At 35.9% G+C, this 23,797-nt stretch overlaps 1 protein-coding gene across 2 annotated transcripts; it reads right to left on the reverse strand.

The window, feature by feature from the left end:
- Positions 1-5,102: 5,102 nt before the first annotated feature.
- On the reverse strand, positions 5,103-23,220 carry GCG (glucagon). 2 transcript variants are annotated; one of them, XM_069781248.1, is made up of 9 exons: positions 23,024-23,220; positions 20,590-20,734; positions 17,974-18,069; positions 12,189-12,289; positions 11,635-11,796; positions 10,686-10,739; positions 8,935-9,072; positions 6,621-6,764; positions 5,103-5,602 (listed from the first exon to the last, which is right to left on the reverse strand). In XM_069781248.1, the coding sequence occupies exons 4-9, from the start codon at positions 12,284-12,286 to the stop codon at positions 5,578-5,580; spliced, it is 621 nt and encodes a 206-aa protein (XP_069637349.1). In that variant the 5' UTR covers positions 12,287-12,289; positions 17,974-18,069; positions 20,590-20,734; positions 23,024-23,220; the 3' UTR covers positions 5,103-5,577. The 2 variants fall into 2 exon arrangements, with proteins under 2 accessions (XP_069637349.1, XP_069637347.1); XM_069781246.1 differs by lacking the exons at positions 17,974-18,069; positions 20,590-20,734; positions 23,024-23,220 and adding an exon at positions 17,247-17,555.
- Positions 23,221-23,797: the final 577 nt, after the last annotated feature.

The raw sequence follows: 23,797 nt of genomic DNA on the forward strand, positions 1-23,797 counted from the left end.
AGTGGCTTAGTAACTTTTTATAATAGATACATCTCCTTTAGAGTAAGCCAAAGTATTTACAAATATTAAAGGTTTGTCTATATGGAAGGTAATAGACTTCATCTAGATACAAACTTTGCTCTACTCACTATTGTATACCATTCTCCTTGAAGGTAGTGATTACTACTAGTTACGAATTTACACTGTGCTAGCTATATTGGTTTACCTTAAGAATACCATTAATGTGCCCTGACATTAGTTCCATGCAGCTCAGTGTAAATTTACAACAGAGGATCTAATGTGCTGCAAATTCACAGCTTGCTTAACGTGATTTTCTGTGTATAGATAAGTCCACTTTTATAAAGTAAAATCACAGTGAAATGACAGTCTTTTATATTACTTTTCAAACTAGTATCCCATATGTGCTGTGAGATGCATGACCAGAGTTTCAGAATGTCTTACAGCTCCACTTAAATATCTATCTGGTATACTGTGCACTCTCTCGTCTTACCAACAACAATAACAAAGAAAAACAAAACAAACCCCCGCCCACCCCTGGGATGAATTTTCCTTTTCCCAGTGAGTAGGAATCACAACATATATATATATATATATATATATTTCAGCCAATCCATGCTTTGTTTTCTAAACATTTAAGTAGTGATCATCACTGTCTCTCAAAACATAGTACAGTCAAATTATAATCTCGGTCTTGTGACAAAACGTACCTGAATGTTACCAAGCTTTTGGTAGCCAAGTTGCAGTTTAATAATATTTTGAGAGATTATCTGCAAGGTTTTAATGCTTCTCAGTGGTTAATTCTAAGAAAAAAAAAGACCTACACTGACAAACCATATGCCTAGCATCTGCTAGTTTCAGTGGGTACACAATTTTAAGTACCTTTGGAAATCTGGATTCACCTATCTAGACCAAAATGTCTAATCATCTGTAGTGCTTCTGACTCTGGTCATGCCAGAGAGGCTTATGGGACCTGACTCTGTACTCAGAACCACCTGAGTGATCCAGTAAGAGTCAACATAGCAGAATATGTTTTCCATTTAGTTGCAATAGTTCCTAGCAGTGATTCTCTACACCTTGGAAGAATCTCAAGTTCCTCCTGTCTGATCAAAATACCCATGGTCCCAAAAATGATTGTAATGGTTGTGCTTCTGGTGCTCTGTCAGATTGTCTTTTGTGATAGCCTGAGACTTAAAAAGCTGTTCCAGCTAATTATTTCAAATTACTTTATACCATGGTGTTCATTTGCAATCAGGTATGTATTAATATGATGCAAAGAGATTAAAGAAATGAATATCCACCAGTGGCTGCTACACAGTAAAGTTTGAGAAGCCGTAGCTGTTCATCATATTGTATGCTGAACACAAAAATATTCATAAAGAAGTTGTACGATTAAGAAGAGCTACTTACTAGAAAGGACCAAAATACAGCTTTTGGCCTGAAGTTTGGTTTTCCAAACACTTGGTGGGCCTACCAGATGTGATGTCTCCTTCAGACTTCTAGCCTCAGTGAAACTCAAGACTTTTATAAGTCTGTTTATATATTTGAGTCTTTCCTCAGAAATATTTGGAGAAGTCAAACAGGAAAAATGGAAAACATAAGTGCTCTCTGCAGAACAAAAAAATATAATTATTGTTTGTGACTAAAAGGTATACAGTCTACTTTACAGGTGCAACAATGTGTTCCAGATGTCTCAATGTGTGGCTATGGGAGACAAAATATGTGCTGGAGAAAGCTTTATACTGATTCAAGTGGCTTCCTTCAAATGTGCTGTGAGGAAGAGAAGGCAAAAGTGCTGTTAGCACTGAGGACTGTTCGAGTTCTACTCAACTAAGTGTGTCTTTTGATACCAAATATATTAAAAATGTCTGTTTTTTTCAGAAATAATTTCTTTTTGTTTCTTTGCATTTTGAGGCTGAAATGGCATAAGGACAGTTTTGTAATTTGTCATTACGCTGGTTCTGTTTGAGAAGATTGTGAAGAGAGTGTTAACTGTAAATCAGGAGAGCAAATGAGGAAAAGAACCTGTTTTCTGTGGTTATGTCATTGGGACAACCATTTCAATGTGACAAGTAGTGGCTGTCATGCAGTTCTTTCAAGTTTATGTATTTTTCTTTATAAAATTAATTTCCTGGCCACTGAAGATTCTTGCCACATGTCCTCAGAGTGCAGTTGAATGGTTAGTGTATCTCAGGTTTCTGTTCATTTTTATTGTATTAATTCCAATTAGTTGTCTTGTTTTGCTTCAATGTGCTTATTTTTCCAGATACTTAGTAAATAGGATGGAAGAGGAAGGATGCTGCACACTCAGCATATAAAATACAGTTATTAAAGGAGATAATATTGAGAACACTTTTTACTATAACTGGAAGTTCTAGGCAGCACATGTGCAAATAAACAGAGGAGTCCAGATACACACGGGTGTTCATGGAATACGGAATTGTAGAAGTTGCACGTACACCATACAGTCAAAACATCTGGGCCAGTGGTACTGTTTTCATACAACTTAAAGAAGGTATAAGATTCAGTTTTCTAGTAGAGTGAAGAAGTCAGTGTGGAGTGAATGAAAACAAAAAAATAATTAAGTTTATGCACCATAAACTGCATCTGTGATACATTTACAGTGTATATCAAATAAGATGGGACCCATACCGTAACTCTTTTGTAGACTTAAAACTCACATCAGGTGCAGAGGGGCATTGCAGCAGTGCCATCTTTTATAGCATGTCAGTCAAGACCCCTCATGTACACCAGGGCATGTGATTTTAATAAGCTATACACAGTTTGGGTCCTTGACTGAAAAGAAGATTAATGTTTCTGAGAATGGATGAGGGTGTAGCCCTGTAGGTAATGCTGAAACACGCTCCTGAGCCTGATTGCCTTAAGCAGTCCCGCTTCTCTTCCTTTATTTGCCAAGACCAAATTGAATCCCCCTCATACAAGCAGCAGCACCACAGGCAATGCAGTCAACATAGTAACTGACAGCTGTTGCTCCATTGCCTGAAGACTTTGAAAACCATCTATTATTTAAAAGGAATCTTCAGGCTGCTCTGTTCCTAAATTTCTCTACCAATGTACCACTCACAGCATGGCAGGCCTAGAATTCTCCCTTACTAAAGTACAAAATTAAGATTAAGACATAAATAGCAATTTTCTCTAGGCTCAAATGCTGCAGCTATTCTACCCTCTCTCAGCCTGCAGATGTGTAGCTATTTCTCTAGTAAAGACACTTTTTAAAGAAATGACTGCTATTTATTTCTCCCTGTGTTTGTACCATTCACTGAATTTCATCTAGTGTATATTAGAAGTACCCAGTACATACCTCATAGTTTTTTTGATCCCATATGGACTTGCTCTGTGATTTCAGGTTGTGTAAGTCCTAGTCCTGTTGAGCTAAAACATGCATTTGGAACTTCTAGAACATGCTCAACTTCATCTCACTTCTGAAGAAAAGGTGTCTTTTGATTCATGCTCTAGATTGGGACTCAGAAAATAAGAGATTAAATACTTTTTGCTGTGTTCCAGCCAAGCTGCATAACTTTGAGAAAATAATTTATACCCTTCTGTTCCTAAAAGCATATTATTTGTAGAAATGTGGGAAAACAGTATTTTCATAGTTGAAAAAGCCATCATCAGGAGGTGCTCAAATACACTGGTGACAGACACCACAGTAAAATGGATTTGTAACTCAGGAATCCTGTCCTTCAGAGCACTAAATATCCTGGACATAGTGGAATAAAACATTTTAAAGACAGTTGCTCAATCTATGGAAACAGAAGAGTTAGCTGTTTGTACCATTTCAGCCTGGACCATGTGGATCCAACTGTGTATAACTGAATCTTTTTCAGTTCTGGAAGCACTTGGAACCAAAGCACTGTGTACAAATGGGATTAAATAAACAACAAATATGTATACATTCTTCCCCCCCTCCCACTTTTTTTTTAATCTCCAGTGGTATTTTGGATGCTATGGTGGTTTTTTTTAGTGCAAAGTTCTACTGAGTTGTTTAAAGTTGGAAAGTTAAAACAGCTTTCTGTTGCTGTGAAGAAGCTGTTCTAGATGCCAAGTTGGGTGTGATCAGTCCTGATCTGAAATCAGAGAATATTGGTTCCTGTAGCGTTTTGGGAGGACAATCTAATGTTATTTTTCCAGAAATTCTAGACCATCAGTGAAAGTTTCAGATGCCTTTGAAAAACAAATAAGACACGAAACAATACTAGTTATTCCTAGCAAAAGTTACCAGTGCTAATTCTGATTCAACAATGCTCCTGCTTCACATCAACTTCTACTAGATACTTGCTAAGCCCATTTGGTTTTCTCTTAAACCACTTGCCCTTTCAGACATTTTAATATAGATACCTGGCATATTGCTGTTATAGCAAGGGGAGAAAAGGGGGCTCAGGGAGTCATCAGAAGAGGTACATAACCACCTGTGGCTACTTGAGAGTTGCAGCTACTACCATACCTACAAAAACATGCCCTGGCCAGCTGAGAGTATAACAGTTTGAGTTGCTAGAAATGCTGAGATCTGCAAGCAAAATGTTCTGTCACCATAATGGAGAAGGTACAGGTTACTGAAATGACAGTTATGCTTGTAAGTTACAGTAGAATGTTGCTAGATGCAAGAGTTGACGGACAAAGCGGTTCTCAGAGGAAGAAGGAAGAAAAGAATACAACACAGATTAGAGTGACCCCAGGGCCATTTGAGTTGGCTTTACTTGGCGATCTTATGAAATTTGAAGACGCTATGTGGCAGTTTCCACTACTAATGGAGTATATTGTACTTAATGTTTTTCAAAGCTGTCCTCCTGCTTTTGCTGAGAAACAAGAATTTATGCTAATGAAGAATACTTGTCTGTTAAGTCTTGTTTCCCCCTCTGGCTTCATCTTACATGATTTCTTTTTCAACTAAAGATAATTCAAGGTTCAGATAGTTCTTTTCTGAGAATTATTATGGAGAAAATGTGACAAAACAAAATATTGAGTTTGTTTTATCATTCCGAACAAACCACTTCTAAGATCTCAGTGACACTACAGTATTAGAATAAAATGAAATGGAGTGCAAAGAGGCACAAGTGATATACACATGAAAAGTCAACAGAAAAGAAGCTTGAAAAAATTTATTTAAGGCTATCATTTAATATCCTTAAAGCTTAGCCTTTTTATAACAAAGGTTTTAAGAGGGATATTCACTTCTCAGGCATTTGTAACTGCCAGCCCCTTACAAATAACACATATAATTGGTGATTGAATCCTTTGTGTGTAGAAGTCAACTTTTTAGAAAAATAATTTTATCATTAAATATAAATGGAGTTACTTCAGTCCTAATAAATGGAAAATATGAAGATATGGAACTTTCATAGTCTTAAAGCTGTTAAGATAACCATCCCTTAGACAATAAGTTTTCCATATATAAACCTTTGGCAACACTAAACTATAGTACAATTATTTCCTGGCATGCAAGGTGACATAGCTTTGTTACACCCAATGTAAATGACAGAATACAGATTTCAGAATCTCTTAATAACTGGCAGTTGATGCAATGAAGATCTTCATTTATCCCATTTTTATTCTGCATTTTTACTGGTATTCTCCCAAAAGGTCCCTGTAAAAGAAAGCAGCAGCAATTAGGACATATTATAAATCTCCCAAGATTTATGAAATATGTGTGGAACATATTTTTTCTGTTTAAGAGTTAGCAGATGTTAGTTCCACAGACCCCTCAATGCCTCTGTCTAATAACAGATTGAAAACAATTATTCCTAAAGGAAAAGGGTTTTAATAGTTTCTAATAGATTGTTTGTTTCAACACTGAACTACAAACACAAAAATATTAAAAAGTTAATAAAAACTGTACTTTACCTATAGCTTCTAAATTTTTTGAGATGATGTTTTTTTTCAGATTTCCAAGATCAACTAGTCATTTTGGGTGCTTCAGTAGTCAAAAGACTAGAAGTAATTCATTTTTACAGAGTGGACATCCAACATTTAAAAAAATCTGACCACTCACATGAGCCTTGATTTGGCATTTTATTATTTTTGAAACGCTTTGTTAATGTTTACAAATAATTCTTAAATATTAACCTGTTTGCAGAGCTCAGGTAGAAAATGTTGCAATTCCAACAGGATTTGCCTATATACAGGCAAGCTAAAGCAGGGTTCTTAAATAGTTAGCTATCAGGAGCTCAGATTACAGTACCCTATTGCCTGATGACAAGCCACAATTTAAGGCACTGTTTTGCATCATGGTCTTTAAAGAAATATTCAAATTGGTGTAATTTTACCAATAAAAATGTCTTATCTTATAATGCCCATGCAAAGGAGAGTTTTATTTTTCAATAATTTAATATGACCTCACTTCTGGTAACCTTCAGTAGCAAAACTCCCCTCAATTTAAATAGGAAACTATTAAATAGGTTTACACTGATACAAAATACAAATTATATTTGGAATGAGTTCTGTTTAGTGTCTTATCATTGTTCAGTACTGTCTGTAATAAAGTTTGTAACACAGTTAGAGAGATGTCAATAGTTAAGAGAAAAATTAGCAATGTTTTCCCTATGTGTGACAAATACATCTAAAACTCCAGTATACTAAGAATAACACAATAAAAATTCAGGCACCTTTGAGTAACTTTTGTGTTAATCAGCCATTTTAGGAACTCTTTGGCAGCCATGTCATCAAGGACTTTGTTGATATCACTCGTGAAAGTGCCATCTGCATGTCTTCGGCCCATTTCTTCAGCTACAAGAGCTTTTTCTGGGAAACTTTAAAGGGAAGAAATTATCAAACAATTTGCAGATCAAAATAAACAAACTGTTTAAAAGGGCCTCGTTACAGGATTCTAATACACTGCACATTTCCAGTGATTTTAAGCAGTTAAGCGTTGAGCATGATGTTATGGCTCAGTACAGTTCGATGTATATCAGAACATCTTTTGAAGCATTATTTTAACAACAGAATAAAACATGGAAGTCTCCCTTTACCAGATGAGGACTGTTACTTCACGTGAGTCTAAATTCCTTTCTAGCATTTTTTGGAAAAGCCATACAAGCAAAAACATATCTCAGTCTGTAATGTCTGTGCCAAGTAGACTAGACATTAATGAAACTCAAAGTAGATTTACTAAGAATTGCTATTTAAGAAATATCACTATTAAAACATTAGTCAAATTTTCATAAGTTTTTTCTGTTTTAAGTGGACTTACACCCTAGTTATATACTTACAATTAGATTGCATAAGTATTTAGATATTAAGAACAGCAACTTTTTGGGGTGCTTAGAATAACTCAATTACAACACCTGTATAAAATCTATGTGCTTGTTTGCTGTACAATAGCATTTTATATTTGGAATCAGATCCTCATTCTTGCTCTATCATTTTTTGACCATTGGAATACCATTATGCCAAGGGCCTGGTTTAGAAAACTTTCCTCTCTTGTTTCCTCCCATCAAAACCAGATTTTAATGAATTCCTTTAAGGTGGGCTGACACAGAAGCATGCTGTGCTCTGGGATCAATGACAGGCAGACTGGTTCTTTTCATGCAATAATTTCAGGGAAGGCTGTATATAAGTTTGACCACAAGTAATACTAAATATTGGGAAGCAGAAGGGTAGTCTGCGTTTAATTATCCATCTAGGTTTCTAAGCTTAGCTTCCTATCACACCTAGGTTGTAATCTCTGTCTCTTACAGATACTGAAATACCCTATTTCTGCTCATGAAAATAAAATATGACAGAAAAACAACTGCAAATCTGAACATCACTATGAAGAGGCAACAGCCTTTCCCTTCTCTGTATAGCTGACCTCATTTATTTAACTCTGTTTTTTCAGGCAATTGTCATTATTTACAAAATTTACTTTTACCTATTTAGTCTTCCTTGACTACAACACACAATCTTGTCTTACAGATTATATTTTATTGTTATTGTTATTTATTATTTTTATATAGTGCGAGAGACTTACATAGTACTTTACAGCTGGTAGCATATATAATCAGAGGATGAACTGAAATCCCTGCCCCAAAGAGCTTACAGTCTAAAGGCATAAATAAGTACAGAACAGTTAAAAGGTGTGGAGTGGCATGTGCATTGTGTAGCTCCTACACATGCAGAGTTGGAAATATGATGAGATAGAAGGTGCCTGCAGAGACTGAAGGTAAGGCCTTTCTAAGTGTAAGACTCTCATAAAAAAAGATGTAAAGTCATGAGTGAATAGATGAAGTGAATAGGCTTGAGAAATCTGCAATGAGTATGTGGAGAACATGATATTAATGGAAAAAATCAGAGACATAGGTAGGTCAAAACAGTGGAGCACGGTGTGCAGGAAACTGTGAACAATAGCAAAAGAAGTAGAGGTGTCTTAAAAAGGAAAATAAGTCACAGTTGTAGGAAATTATCGTTATTTTGGCAGCAGCAACTTGGGGAGACTCTGGGGGCATGGGAAGAGTCAAAGAGGTCATCAGTTACTGCTGGGAATGATCACCAGCACATAGAGTACAGCTGATGACATTGGTACAAATTTAATCTTGGAAATATTGCAGAAGAAAAGATTGACTGTGAAAAGGAAAAAAAGAGAAAGTAATTTAAGATGACACTGACTTGAATCATTTCAATGATAGTTAAGGAGACTGTAAGCAATGTTATGTGAAGGGGGAAAGGTGGTAGAGGAATGTTTGGTTTAGTTTTAAATATATTCAGCTTAAATATAACTTGACCTTTTAGAGTGTAACAGCATAGTGAACAGGTTTGTTTTAATCTGTATTTGAACTTAATATTTTAAAGTGGTAGTCTAACACCCACAGAATATCTTCTATTACAAAAGAAAAACATGAAGTACAGCAAGAATGATCAAAAACACATCAAGGTTTCATCAGAGTTGGTTTCTAACCTCAAAAGCAAGGCAAAATTTAATAATAGGAATGGATGGATTCTTACTCTCTTCTTCCTCGTCCATTCACTAACCAAGCAATGAACTCTTTGGCAGCTTGACCTTCCAAATAGGAGGTGATATCACTGGTGTAGGTGCCTTCAGCATGTCTCTCAAATTCAGCATGACGTTTGGAGATCGCATTGCTGAAAGAAGAGCAATACTCTAGAAGCAGGCTGCATAATGACTTAATTTTTTTTCAACCTTTACTGATTTCTATTTCCCACCCACCAGACTAGCATTTCCTATTAGGGACAGGGGTTTTTTTGCTTCTCAAATTACCCTTGATATTTTTTTCTTGATATCTTTCAGTTCTGAAGGCATTGTCTGTGCTATGCAATACAGTTTTGTGCAGAGATGCCTGAACTAGTTCTGAACAAATCAAATCAGGTGCTGAAAGCAAATATAGCTGCATTGGAATGGTCTGCTAGATTAATCAATTAGCTATGATCAACAAACTGTATTGTATTCTACAGACATATTTCTTGTTACCTCTTGTGTTAACCTAAAAATTTCCATTAAGCCACTCCTCCTACCTTCGTCTTCTTTATTTCTTAGCCAAACTGTTCAGACTTAATTCCTTTTGAATTTACATTTTGAATTGTTTTGTGAACACCCTTTTAATCATCATTCTGACCAAGTGATAATCTTGGAACAATTTCAAGCCTGGTCATCTTCTCAGCCTAATAGAGAAAGATGATTTCCTTCTCCCTCCCTATACCTTATTGCGCTTCTTTCTCTGATATAGCACAAAATTATGTCACAGTGCCCCTTCGTAAGGCAAGCTGCACTGAGAAGTAGACATATTATGGAAAATTTTCCACAAACAAGTTCCCTAGAATTTCTATTTCAGAATTTGCTAATTTCCACCCAATTTTCAGGGCCTTTAGCTCTTTCTATTATTTTTTATCTTCTTGGGATTTCACCATTCCTCCTAATTTAGTACCATCTGCACTCTTCATCAGCATGCTAACTAAAGTTGTTTGGAACATTATGATGAAACATTAATTTTGTTGAGATATGCTGTTTCATTGAAGCAGAAACTTTATTACAGATTTGTTACTGATATGGACTGTGTTTTGAATGGAAGGATCTTCGTGATCCGGGCTATCCTCTTTGGAATTTCTGACAAAAAGAAGAATGAATATAGGTATTTCAATCTGTTTTGCAAAAACACTGGGGTTTTGTTTTATTTGTTTCAAATTTCCAACTGCCCAACCCCATCCAAAAACATTGTCAAGAAACAAAATTCCGGCCTCCAGCAGGTCTTGTGCTCTCCTTTCCTGTAACGAGTGGTTTATGTAACATGGGACTGAGTGCTTAGGGCTGAGCATTGTATCATGTTTTATCAGCTCTCTGCAAATTGCTGCCTGGCCATTTTCCTTCCATTAGTCTTCTCACTGGTTTTCTTTTCCTCAACATAACAAGTTTTTTTTTCTTCAGCCTTTTTCTATACCAAGTTTTTCTTTTTATCTTATTCTCTACTCTCCTTTATTACTTGGAATGTCCTTTCCTGAAATCTATTCTCATCCTGTTGCATTCCTTGAAGCCATTGCACACAGCTGTCGAACACAGGTACAGGAGTAAATAACATAGAGGCATTTCCTCTTTCCTTGTGAAAAGTAGGTGCGAGATAATTTCTTTTGATAGGTATTTTTTGGGTTATGGTAACATTGTAAAGAATACTAGTTTTCTTTCTTGTTTAACAGAAAATGAGCTCAAACTGGTTTTGAGTAACAAGTTGTGGCAACTAGAATACCTTGAGTGCTGGTCCGGGATTTTGTCATTTTCTTTGTCCTCCTGTCCTTGTTGGCTGCAGTGGAATTCCACAGTCATTAGATCATTATTGCCAGTACATTGCAGAGCATGCATAAACTGATAAGACTTTATTGGTTATTATTTAAATATTATGATAAACAACCATGACTGATAGATGAATATTACAAATAATTTTGGGCTTATAAATTTAAGTTAATACAATATCTGGAAATCATTACTTTAAAGACTTCCATAGGGATTTAAAAGCATTAATATAAGAGATTTTTGGATTCTGTGGACATACCTTCTCTAGAACACAGGGCATAGACTTACATGCTTTTACATTATTCTTGCTCTCAGCTTGGTAGCTTGTATTTAATCAAAGCTTGTATTTTCAAAAAACATGCCAACTCATGCCTTAACATTATACTTGTGATACCGGTAAAGTATCCAGTGGTCAACAAAACTTAAACCTTAGCTCCCTTTTCACAAATGAAACTTCAAGATTAGAGTACCCATAGATAGGAAAGTTTTATTAAGGCTCAATGGCCCAGATGTTCAAATTGTATTTACATATCTTATTCCTATTGAACTTAATTCATTCACTGAAACAATCTGTCCCAAAGAAGCTGAGATAGTCTTTTTAGACGGCATATCAGCTAATACACTGATACTACACTTGATTTATCCAAATACTTTTGACTGATTTTGCATATATTCCCCATTTTTAATAACATATTAATTGTGTGTATCTATTATAAATTATATATTATTAAATTATATAAATAAATATATTATTAAATGATATATAATTTTTCCTTAAGTACTTTACTTATTGGAGGGTTATGCATGGTCTGTGATGGGAAGCTGAAATTAAGAAACTGCATTCAGCCAGATTTTTGGCTGTTTCTGTATGTGAAGAACTATAGCAATGTGACCAAAATGCTTACCCATTTCTTTTAGTGCTCATTAACCATTGCACAAAGTCCTGAGCTCGTCTAGTGTCCAAGTACTTGCTGTAATCACTGGTGAATGTGCCTTGTGAGTGACGTTTCACTTCATTCAGCTGTCTAGATTCATCTAATGGTTCAGACTGGGAAGCTTTGAATGATCTGTGAAAAGTTTATAACTTGTTAATTGGCAGTGGTTATAGTACATTCTACAGGTGCATTGACTTTTCTTTTAAAAATACTGTTTTAGACTCTCACAAAGTAAAAGCAAGTGGCATATTGATCACTAGCTGGCTAGTAAAATGAATCAACATAATGGATTGGATACCGCACAATTACAAGGTCTTCTTAGGTAACTAAAGCAGCTATTTGTAATACCAAAAACTTCTATGCTATCCTTTGCAATATGAAAACCTTTTGCCAATTCCAATGGTAGATTAAGTACTGTGTAATAGTATACAAGAAACTATCTTTAAGTCACAGTGTGTTTTGCTTCAAACTATAAGAAAAAGTTCACGCCAAATGTTTCTAGAAGTTTGATCTAAAGAATTTACCTTGATTTCTCCTCCGTATCCTGAAGAGGATTTTGCCAGCTGCCTTGAACTATCATTAAAAGAAGCCCAGCAATAAAATAAACACTTTTCATTTTCATTGCCTGTCAAAACAGAAATATGGCAACAAAGAAAAATGTAATCATCTTTACATATATCTGAATCAATTACATTGAAAAGAGACATCCTTAATGCTGATCTAAACTTGATGATATTGAGAACCTGTGAGGACAGGGTCCATGTCCAGTGGATGGAAACTGTAGTGCCTTGGGTAGGCATTCAAAAGACATAGTCTTTTCTATAGACTTTTCTAGCCTTTAGGCTCTAGTCTCTATTCTAGAATGCAAGGTGAGCTGAGAGCAACTGCATCCTCACTTTCTTCAGTAATACGAAGATAAAGGTCTGTATCTCCTTTGTTCTGTGTACTGCTGATGGCAAACATTAGATCTGTTTCTACAATACTGTTTTATTGCAAAACTAGGGTATTGGTGTGACTTTTATTTTTTCCAGCTCATTCACTAGACAAAAGATAAAGCAAATCTGTCAAGAATACTGTCACATTAGCACCTCTCCATTCTTTCCTTCTGGCCCTCCACCCTCCTTTTAAAATTTTTTTTTTAAAATAACAGACATTGCAGCAGTAGGCCTCTGGACTTAATGATGACTTATTAATAGGTGTGAATCCTTAGGAAAAAAACAACCACCAAACCACACACTGGCATGTGTTCAATTAATGACATGATATGGCAAGTTTTGCTTGTTGCACTATTGACATGATACTTTATTTCGGCTTAAGGGCTTCCATTATGGGACTATATGGGATATACAAGATGTGGGGTATATAGTTCATATTAATGGTAAACCAAAGCAGAAAACATTGTCTCCCAGATGTAATTCTTACTGTTACAGGTCATTCTATTGGCTTCAACCATGTAACAGAAATGGCTACATTATTACATGTGTCTTCATCACACACACTGGAATAAATTGACCAGTCTCACTGACTTTAATGTGCGATTACTCAATGTAAACTAGAGTATTACAGTCTGTACAAATACTTTGGTGATCCACAGCCAATCTGTGATTCCCTTACTTGCATTAATGACTGCTTTACTTATGCAAGTAGTACAGTTCTAACTTTTAGTGAATAGTTACCAATGGGAATAAGGCATTCTCTAATCCCCTAATTATGTGTGCTACAATTTTCATTATTTACTGTAGTAGTATTAGTCTATTGACACGTGATCCCCTATCGGCCAAACTCTGTTGAACAAAGAAATGCTATTCACTTTAGGCTCACAAAACCCTATGCAAAAGGGACTATGAGCAGCTAATGGCTAATAGACTCAAAAGTGCTTTGCATAAACAGGAAATGAGAGGAAATCTACTTACAAAATCAACTAGTATATATTGTTTATTTGTAATTATTTTGGATCACTTTAATTTATGGAATGAATGTATAGAAAAGGAAAAGATTTTAAAATTAGGTTAGGTACTTTTGACCTTGACAAAAAATCGAGTATGCCATTCATTCAATGGCTAAATGCTTGTTTGTTCTAACTTTAAAATCAGTGTGGATCACAATTTTAACCTGCTGTAAAGCAACAGAAGTTGCAATGAGTTCACATCAGCAAAATGTCACTGGAAATAATTTCATCATGTACTTGAACTGATATTTGTGTATTTGAAAGACCCCTTCTGTCATCCATGACACTTTCCTATGGAGGTTTATGTTACAGTCTGAAAAACAAGGGGAGATAGGAAAGATGAGTGCACTGAAGTAAAGTGGTAGCTGGCAAGGTAAGACCCAGGAAAAACCACCCTCTCCACTAATAATCTCCACCAAAATCCTCTGGCTGTAATGGAGGAGTTATTTATTGAAATTCAATAATTTATAAAATAAGGCAGTCTCACTGAAAACATATCTATTCTCTATTTTAATGCCTTGTCACAGTAGGCTGAATTTAAATATACTATGGCTTGGAGGAAGCCATAAGAAAGTTATGAAGGAATGATGTGTAGAGAAGGTGCAGATTACTCTGTCTTGAGATTTAGAGCTGGCTCTGCACTGAGCAGTGCAAATGGGGGATGGGGGGGGCCTATACGAACATCTCTGAAAAAGTAAACTTCTGCATCAAAAAACTTACTGCTGTAAGACTTCTACTCTGCGCCAGTAGCCTGCCCAGTTTCAGAGCAGATTTTTTATTAAATCTCTTTCTTCCTTCCTTTTATTATAAAATAACTTATAGTTGGAGATGCAAAGCTTGACTGTTGGCAGGAATTTACTTATCATTAGGAAGAATGCATTGCTTCTGGTACTTTGTAAGGCCTAATTTTTAAGAAAATCTTGATGAATAATATAAATATTTTACTAGAATACCTCAGTGTCAGTATCAAAATATTTAAGGCAATCAAAGTCTTAATCAAATCTTAATCAAAACCATGAAAAGAAATGGAATATAAGATTTTCTGGTGGATTGTACTATTAAGCAATGGAGTCAATTTCCTTCTCTCCACCAGAAGCCACTGTCAGTGTTGCTCATGTTTTCATCAGCATGTATGGAGACTCTTTTCTGCCTTCTGTATGTCCTGATATATGACATTTGATTTCTACACTTGCACATTTTCTGCTATAGTACCAACAAATACCGTGGTGGCCATGTAGTCAGTCCTATTGTAACCCTAACTATAGTATTGAACTTTACACTGTTTCATTTGGAGCTGTAATTTCGTGGTGCAACACTGACATCCAATGTTTATCTCAAAGAATGCACAATTTCACATTTCATAGGCTGGAACAAAAACTCTGCCTATTCTTTGGGAGATGACTCTGCTGTGGACAAAAAAATGGTTTGATTGTAATGTAGTGACCCCCATGCTAGCTGATACAGCTGTAAATGAGTTAACCTAGACACCGAATAAAGTCTGGCTATTGCACCATACATAAGTAAATTTGCCCTGCTTAATGGTATGCTAGCAGTTTGGTATACTTTTACTTAACCTGAAAAACTAAAGAAAAATAGTTTACAGCTGCCTGTAGCTTTGTTAAACCATGATACAGATTAGACATAAACCTAAAGCACTGAGGTGGAATGAAAGAAAAAGTCTAGTCATTAATGCAGCCTCCTTATAGCAATATCAGATACCAAAAGCTATTCTTTTGTATAAAACTTTTATGAAAAAACCAAATTCAAAGCCTCCTGTAGTCAGTAAACAGATTTTTGATGATTTCAGTATATCTTGGATCTAACTCTTATGCCTCAGTCCTATAAAGCTTTCAGATGGGAACAGTCCCACTGGCTACTTTATGCCTTAAGAATATGTTTAAAGTTAAATGCAGTTTTAGCTTCTTTCTAAGTTTTTCAGAATCAAAATCTGGGGACATTACTAAAAAGAAAGATGTATAAATGCAGTTTTTTGAAATGAATACAATTTTCAAGTAAGAGAATCCTTATTAATAAAATAAGTATTTTCAAAAGCTATTTAACTTCTGTCAAATATGTTCTTTTAAAAATTAGAATAAATTTTGTTTGTTCAACATTTAGTACTTCCTATTGGTAACCCAAACCAGCAACAGCAGTTTTCAACAAGTTAAAGAAGCTACAGTTTTTAAAGAAGAAATTTTTATTTTATCCTTGGGAACACAAAGTTGTTTTGTAAAGAAAAAGAGATGATCAGCAAAATAATATTTGTTTAGTTTATTCCTGCTAATCAATTAATTTCCCAATCAGAAGAAAGGTTTTATTTGCTCTAAGTTATTAAGGTCATCAGTAGATACTGCTAAAATCTGTGCAATCCTATTGTCAAGGTGCAGGAAAACTAAGGCTAATCTTACACAAAATATTTTTGTTCATATGCATATTAGGCTAATGGAAATGTTTTAATTTCTTTCTGATTGGAGATGAAAAATTAACACATCTTACTTTGAACCACCAGAAAGTATGTTACAAATATGTCTCTCAAATCTTGATCGGAAACTTACTGGAATATTATTTCTTTGATCAACATGTTTTTGCTAGTTTTTCCAATATATATTACTGCAGAGGTCTTTTGTACCTATGTGCAATTTTAACTAGCTTAATTTCATTGAGCTTTCAAAAAAAGAATCTTTCAAAAGTCTGATTTGTATCTCCTGTTTAAAAATAGGAATTATGCAGTTACAATAGTTAAGGGAATATTTTCCTATGAAAAGGCATGAATGAATAATACAGATTTCTATTGACATGGAACTGTTTGCAAATAGCATTTATTTCTAATTATAAATATATTACTTTTTCAGGTAGATGTACTTTACATCTAATTTACCTACCATGCTGTAATGCCTGGTGGAAAATTCTGTGAAATATAATGGTTCTAGTCTAACGAAATCCATAGTAGGATGGAAGACTAAATTAAATTTTATACAATAATCACAATAACTATTGAAAGGCTTTAATTTTTACTTTTGTGCTATATAATTTCCTTTTCAGATCTTACAGTGATATGAAAAAAATAGTTGCTTGGACAAAATAATCTAAAGGTAGGGCAGTGGAGTGGCAATCTGTAGGGTGATGGAGTGACAATCTATCTGCCTTGGACAGCTTTAAATCAGTGTCTATATAAACCCACTTAATTTGTTTGCATTCTGCTAATTTAATCCCCATTGATTCTTAATTAGGCAGTATCTATAAGGAGTGAATATTTCAAAAATCACATTCATTAAATATCTCTAGAGAAGATACTAAAGGAGATAAAAATATAAAAATCAGTAATTATGTATCTCACATTTAAATGCTTTCTACAATGCATGACTTTCATGTTCTCATGGCTAATCTTCCTTCTCTCAATTGCTTCTGCAACCCAAACAGTTGATTTCCCTTTTTCGGATCATTCTCTGTTGAACTAATTCAATACATTAAAAGATTTAAATGATGATGTCATTAACTCCAGACTTTGGTGAGTACAACCACAGAAGAAAACACCAATTTGCTGCACCTCTATTGCAAACTTTGGGCTATACAATTCAGACAATGCACTCAGTTTTCTCAAACAAATTGTACTGGTAGTTCATATAAATCTTACCTTTTTATACTTTGAAGTGATATGTAGCAGTTGTAGAAAGACCTGCTACTCTCTCTTCTGGAACTATGGCAAGCCTTGAGGATCCTGAGATCTGCCTAGCTGCCTCTTTTGCACAGACTTATATATATACTGTTCAGCTCTAGTAAGCATTACGAGAGTGCATCATTGCTGACAGTTTCCTTATTCAACTTAAAAAAAAAAAGTAATCATATTTGCTATTCATTTCATTTGATAATTTTACAAGCAATTTCACACATTCATTCTGCTTACTTTATGACATCAGTGCTAACATGGATTTGCAAAAGGAGTGAGGTAGCAATGTCCAAAGAAGTAAATATCAAACAGAAGGGCATTAGGATGACAGGGAGTGGGCTAAAGGTGCCTGGGATTAAGGCAGCAATTTCTCCAAATTCTGATTTGCCACATTTAACATTTAGAATCCCGGTCCTGTTGACATCAATAACATAACTTCACCTATCAATTTTAAATCAAGGTTTATAAATTTAATACATTGTTAACAATAACTAACATGACTTCCCCAAAGCCATGAAAGATTCTTCAAGTAATCTTGTGCCAATATAATGAATGTGAAGAGATGTGAAGTGCTGCAGTGATGGCTACCCACTATGAAAAGCCTAGCACAGGTCAAATTTAACAAAAATATTTGATTACCTTAGATGTAAAATGCTAACTTTGTAAATTCTTTTGTATGAAAATTCATACTTACGGGAGAACTGTATGGCAAACATTCACTATAAATTGAGTTTCACACTGTGGCCTACAGATTTAGGCAAGATAAGACTTTTGGTCATGTCTCCATTCCCTACAAAGAAAAAAAATCCAAAACCCAAACCAGATTTGAGCTTCGTAGCTGTGTGTGTTCTATGCAACTATTGTCAAGGTCCTAAACCATCCAGTAACAGGGGCAATTTCATAGCTGTGGTGGGGCAGCATTGCCAAAGAAGACTATGTAAAGCCATCTGGTGACTACAGGTAGGAGAGATTGACAGAAAGTTTGTCAATGGCCCTGGCAGCTGAAAAAATCTGCCAGTCAGGAATATGGGTCTTTTATCCTCTCTGTGAAGCAACAAGTGAGATATCCCCCTCCAAGAAAGTTCCGAAGTTTTCCTTTATGGACTTCTTCATATGTCATGATAATCCTTTGTAAAATGCAAAAGGGCACAAAAATGAAATATGATTATTACATATGTAAGGTGCCAGGCAGTCCAGGAGACACATTAAATATGAAGGACTCCACCCTGAGTTTCAGTTCTGCTCAGTAGAGGGAAGGGTCTGGAATCACAGTGGACATCTCACTCAACATTAATGACAGCCTATGCTCCAGTCTGAAGTGGCCCATGGTCTAATTTGTGGTACAGAGCATACACATTACAGCAAACCCTCTTATTTCCCCTAACAATACTCCATGAAGCCAGCAAAGAATTTTCTTCAGTGAGTTAATTTTCTGCTGGCTGACCACAACCAGATTGGCATAGCCCATATGATACAATTGAGGCAGTGTATAAACTTAATAACCCTAGTGTTACAGTGGCAAACAAAATTTAATGGATCCTTCCTAGACTTCTATCCTAAATACATTGCTGTGGTACCACAGTATGGGTTTAGGGAAACATTAAGTCTCACTACATAGTCCACATAATCAATTTTAAATATATTTTTGGTGTTAGTATAATTTTTCTCTGCTCTTGGATCCATCTACTGAGAGTCATGGTCCATTTTTGTCATTTTTAGCTACAATGCAAGTGTCTACTAATGCTGCTACTGAAAACTTAAGACCACAGCTTCTGTCCCTCTCATCATTGCCTTCTGTTTGTACCTTCAGTCATTTCTGAGAGCCTTATTTTGCCTTTTTGTTATTCTCCTTTTTAATTACTACTTCTTTTCCCATCTTTTCCACATATTCTCTTCCCCATGTCCTCTTTCTTCCTCCTCCTAATTGTATTTTTCACATCCATTCAAAGGCATGGACTCCCAGTCCTTGATTGGCATAGGATATACAAACTTGCATACATATTTATCAAACTTGGCTTTCCAGATTTTTTTTTGTTTGAAATTACCGGAATTACCATCTCCATATACCAACCTTCTCTAGGCAAACAACTATGTAACATCTAAGACATGGTACCAAAGGAGCCAAAATAAGTCTGGAAACAATTATACCCCAAACCTACTTATTTTCATGAAGTGCCGATTTCACTGAGATACTTTGTCGTCTTTATCTCAGAATTATTTTAAAATCTACTTTCTACTTAAACTTTATGAGCGTTATATAGGGTATGCAAAATCACAGTTTAAATGTAAGTCCAGCACTAGAGTATTAGAAGGCACTCTCCACGAAGTTGGTCAACTCTGCAGCTCCTGCGGGAGAAGGCAGGCTGCCCAGCCCTGCAGTACCCCGACAGGACAGCAGATGGTGATCAAAGGGCCGTTTAGACCTTTTTTACACCAGGATGACACATACACAGTTGTTGAAATGGATTGCTACAGACAATTATCTCACTGCATGTTGAGTTAAAGATACATAGCTTTCTAAACAGGCAATACAGAATGTAAGACAATATCATCTCCTCCAGGAAACAGGCAGTTTTTTTCTTTTGTTTAGCTCTGTTTGTTTTCTTGTGTCAGATAAAGTTCCTTGTTTACAGTAGGATGATTTCAGAAAAAAATATATGAGACGTAGCAGCTCAGTGCACCTGGCTGGGCAGGTTGTTACACAGGCTATATCATCTAGCAGGTCATCTAGCATCTAGAAGGTGACTGATTATTTGTTTTTCAAGTGATATACAGACAATAAAAAGTACAGGAAAGAAGTGAACTGCCATCGAGAACCATGCAACCTACAGTTGCTATAACTTACTCTATAGTAATATATATTTCAAGAGCACAGCTAACAAGTTACCAAAAAGAAGTAGAAAATTGTAATGAGTGTATGAGACATGCATATATACTCAGTTTTTTTCCTCTCACATTGTAAAATACTATAGTTAGATGACACCTTTTGGCAAAAGTTAAGGGCAATCTCACTCTCCTCTATATTATAGTTCACATATGAGACAGTACTTCTACTGAGGCAGACTAAGAGACAGAACCTGAAAGTGACCTGCCTTCAGGAAAGTTTCATCTTGATGTTTTTCATGATTTACTTGGAGTAATTAAAATTCTGTATCTTGGGTTCACTGTATTTGGAGCTGATCAGAGTTTCCTGCACCATCATCTCAGCAACAGGTAATGGCTGCTATTAAGGACAGTGTAGTGCACTCACTGGACAAAAAATCTGTGGGGAAAGTTACAGAAGAGGTAAAATAAGAAGCAGAATTCTTACCAGCTGCACACTGAACCTGATGCTCTAGCAGTGACAATTCCAGTTGGCATGGCTTTTTAGAAAAATAGGAGCAATGTATTTGTTATAACTGGCTAGCTTACCCTGAATATCATAATTTTCTGGGAGGTTTCTCTCAAGTCTTTAACTGTTGGTACAAGAAAAAAAATTTAAAAAGTTTAAATTGTCAGGATTTGAACATTTCAATGAATTAGGAAGTTGCTGACTTTTGAAAGTAAAGAAGTAAAAAAATCCCCAACAAATGCTTTCAAAAAAGTGAACCCCCCACATTTTTCTGTGTATTTCTTCGTTACATATTTATTGCTATTATATTATTATATTTTTATCCATTACATATCTAAAGAACATGGGAGGGAGGAGGATGTTTCTTGGGGTATGACTACAGGCCCACACCCTTTTCTTTCTTACATTACACAGAAAGCATTCTCTCCCTAACTTGTCAACCATGAGTTCAGAGGCTGGGCTGTGCAGCCCCTTTTATTTTCCAATCCTTGCTACATGGTAATCAGTCAAAAGAGCCGTGCATTCCCCTTCTGAGAATTAGTGCAACATATAGAGGAAGAACACGTGTACACACATACATACATAAAGCATATGCATCATGTTACATACGTACACGTGTACATATACAAACACACAAATGTGTGCATATATATGTATCAGCTCGATGGCTAAGCTTGGGAGAGCAGGAATGGCTTTCTGAAATGGAGGATTAGTTTAGGGTTTCTAAGCCTTTCCACAGCATGGAGCTACCGAGGATGCCAATGGGTTTGTACCTCACGAAAAAGAGCTATTGTAACTATGCTGTAGCCCACACTGTCTGCTCACATAAATCGGAATCGCTCTATTTGAAGTCAATGAAGCTGCATCAATTTGCGCAGGCAGAAGATCTGGCCAAGTATGTACTAGTTACTTTACATTCTGAAAAGACAATGTTCATAATTGAAAGTAATACCAAATGCTCTTAGCGAATACTATGAATTATTCAGATTAAATACAGAGCCTTCAAATGACTATAAAATGTTCTAAACAGCTGTGCCTTGTAATTGGAACTGACTGGCAAACTGGAAAGTATTGAATGTAGTCTGAATTTTACTTGATATCTGAGTAAAATGAGTATAACACTAACCATATTCTGGAGCCTGGCTGGGGTTATACTTGGTTTTCTGTTACTGCTGTTTTCTCTTCAGGCCTTTTCTTCTTTGCAGCTGCAGTAATCCTAAGTGAAGCAAAGCATGTGGCTCCACATTTGAGGTATGAGGATTACATGTTCATTGGTATGTACAACTCACACAGCACGGATGAGGTAGACGATGAAAATAGGTGGTGAATGAATGGTGTGGAGTGGAACCAGTGGTTTTCTACTATTTATGTACACTTCAGTTCCTAGAATAAAGCAGTTTTTGCTTTGCAGCTCTATTTTCTAAAAGCTAAACAGGATTCATAGTGGAAACTGACTTGTAAACAACTGTATCTGTGGCTCTTTATCAAGGACCTGTCTACTTAATTCAGAACAACTATGTCCCATCTTCAGAGGCTTGTATACCTTGTTTATATGACAAATATTTGAAAACTAAGTTTCATTATCTGAAATAGTATTTTTTGGTATCTGAAGTGTGAGATTCTTATTCAAAAGAGAAAAGAAGAGCAGAAAGGGCTCAGCATTTTCTGAAAACCAGATCCTCTAAAACATTTGAAAGTGGGAAGCAAAACTTTGAGGATATTCATTCATCAGCTTAGAAAATCTTGTCACAAAAGCTATCATTTCTTAGTTTCATAATAAGCTGTGTTCCAGTGTTGGCTCTTACATACCATATTCATATTCCTTAGAAAGGAATGGGGCAAATAACTGCCCAGTGAATGTTTGTGGTGATGCTTGTAACATGGATTGTGATTGCAGACAGCAATGCAGAATGGAAAAAGTTCTCTTTCTAGAGAAGAAAAGGCTCGGGAGGATTTTTCACTGTATATAAATATCTGAAGGGACGGTGTAAAGTAGATGTAGCCAAGCTCTTTTCCTTGGTGCCCAGTGACAGAACAAGAAGCAACAGGCACAAACTGAAACATGGAAGGTTCTGTCTGAACATAAGGAAACACTTTTTTACTATGAGGGTGACCGAGCACTGGCAGTGTAGGCCGAGGGAGGTTGTGGAGCCTCTGTCCTTTCAGACACTCAAAAGCCATCTGGACATAGTCCACCAGCTGTAGGTGGCCCTGCTTGAACAGGGAGGTGGGACAAGACGACCTCCAGAGTTCCCTTCTAACCCCAACCATTCTGTGAATCTGTGGTACTGCGATGGTAGGTTTGAAGTGCCCTGCACCATTTCTAATGACTGACTGCAACACTACCTGTTATTAGCACAGGCCAGCAATTTGATGTTGTGGATATTTTTAAGAGGTTTTTTTTGACACTCACAGCATCCTACGACATTTTCCCTCAGGTCATCAAAATACATGGTTGCTCAATCATAAAGTTTCACATTAGACATTATTCCAGCAACTCAGTGTAAATGTCACACTCTGCTGAAGACATATTCCCATTCTTTGGCAAGAACACTGTGTAAGGCAAATAAATTAACAATATGAGAAACAATGAAGAAAAACTGAAAGCAGCATGATGCACTTATTTTTTTCATGTTTTATCCCCACAACTGCTTCCTACAAGCCAAGGTAAAAGGTGGACAGTTTGGAAGATGTGTACTCTGATTGCCTTAGGAAACAGACATAAGGGCAGATGAATAATGAAACAGCTAATGCATCCCTTGGGAAAGAGGTACCTTCTGTTATTTTATGTGACACATTTTCCTGAAATGTCCCTTATTCCAAATACTTCCAGAAGCTTCTGACTATAGACCTGTGTGCAGGGTGTGAACAAAACATTGCATCACTTAATTACTTAAGAATCCACAAAGGGCCAATTTATCTGGTGAAATTTCCAGACCTTATAAGATTTTCAAAAGTATAAGTAAAAATAAAGGTGCAGAAATGTAAAGGGAACTTAACACATTGATATTTACGTGAGATTGATCCCATGCTTTTTTAAAAATTGCTCTAGGTTCTCATTGACATATTCAGGTATCTAAAATCTTTAAGCATCTGGGATAAGAGCTTGATTTTTCTCTCTTTGACCACAATCTTGCAATGGTTTCTGTGGTATTGTATCAATATAAGAAATTGAGAGTTAAATCTC

Source organism: Haliaeetus albicilla, chromosome 4 (assembly GCF_947461875.1).
Source record: "Haliaeetus albicilla chromosome 4, bHalAlb1.1, whole genome shotgun sequence".
In the NCBI taxonomy this organism is placed as follows: Eukaryota; Metazoa; Chordata; class Aves; order Accipitriformes; family Accipitridae; genus Haliaeetus; species Haliaeetus albicilla.

Coding starts and splice junctions, on each gene's coding strand:
- GCG (XM_069781248.1), bottom strand. CDS start 12,286: ATGAAAATGAAAAGTGTTTATTTTATTGCTGGGCTTCTTTTAATGATA. Junction 10,740..11,634: donor ATGAGCACTAAAAGAAATGG/GTAAGCATTTTG, acceptor ATTCCACTGCAG/CCAACAAGGACAGGAGGACA. Junction 9,073..10,685: donor ATCCCGGACCAGCACTCAAG/GTATTCTAGTTG, acceptor CTCTTCTTTCAG/CAATGCGATCTCCAAACGTC.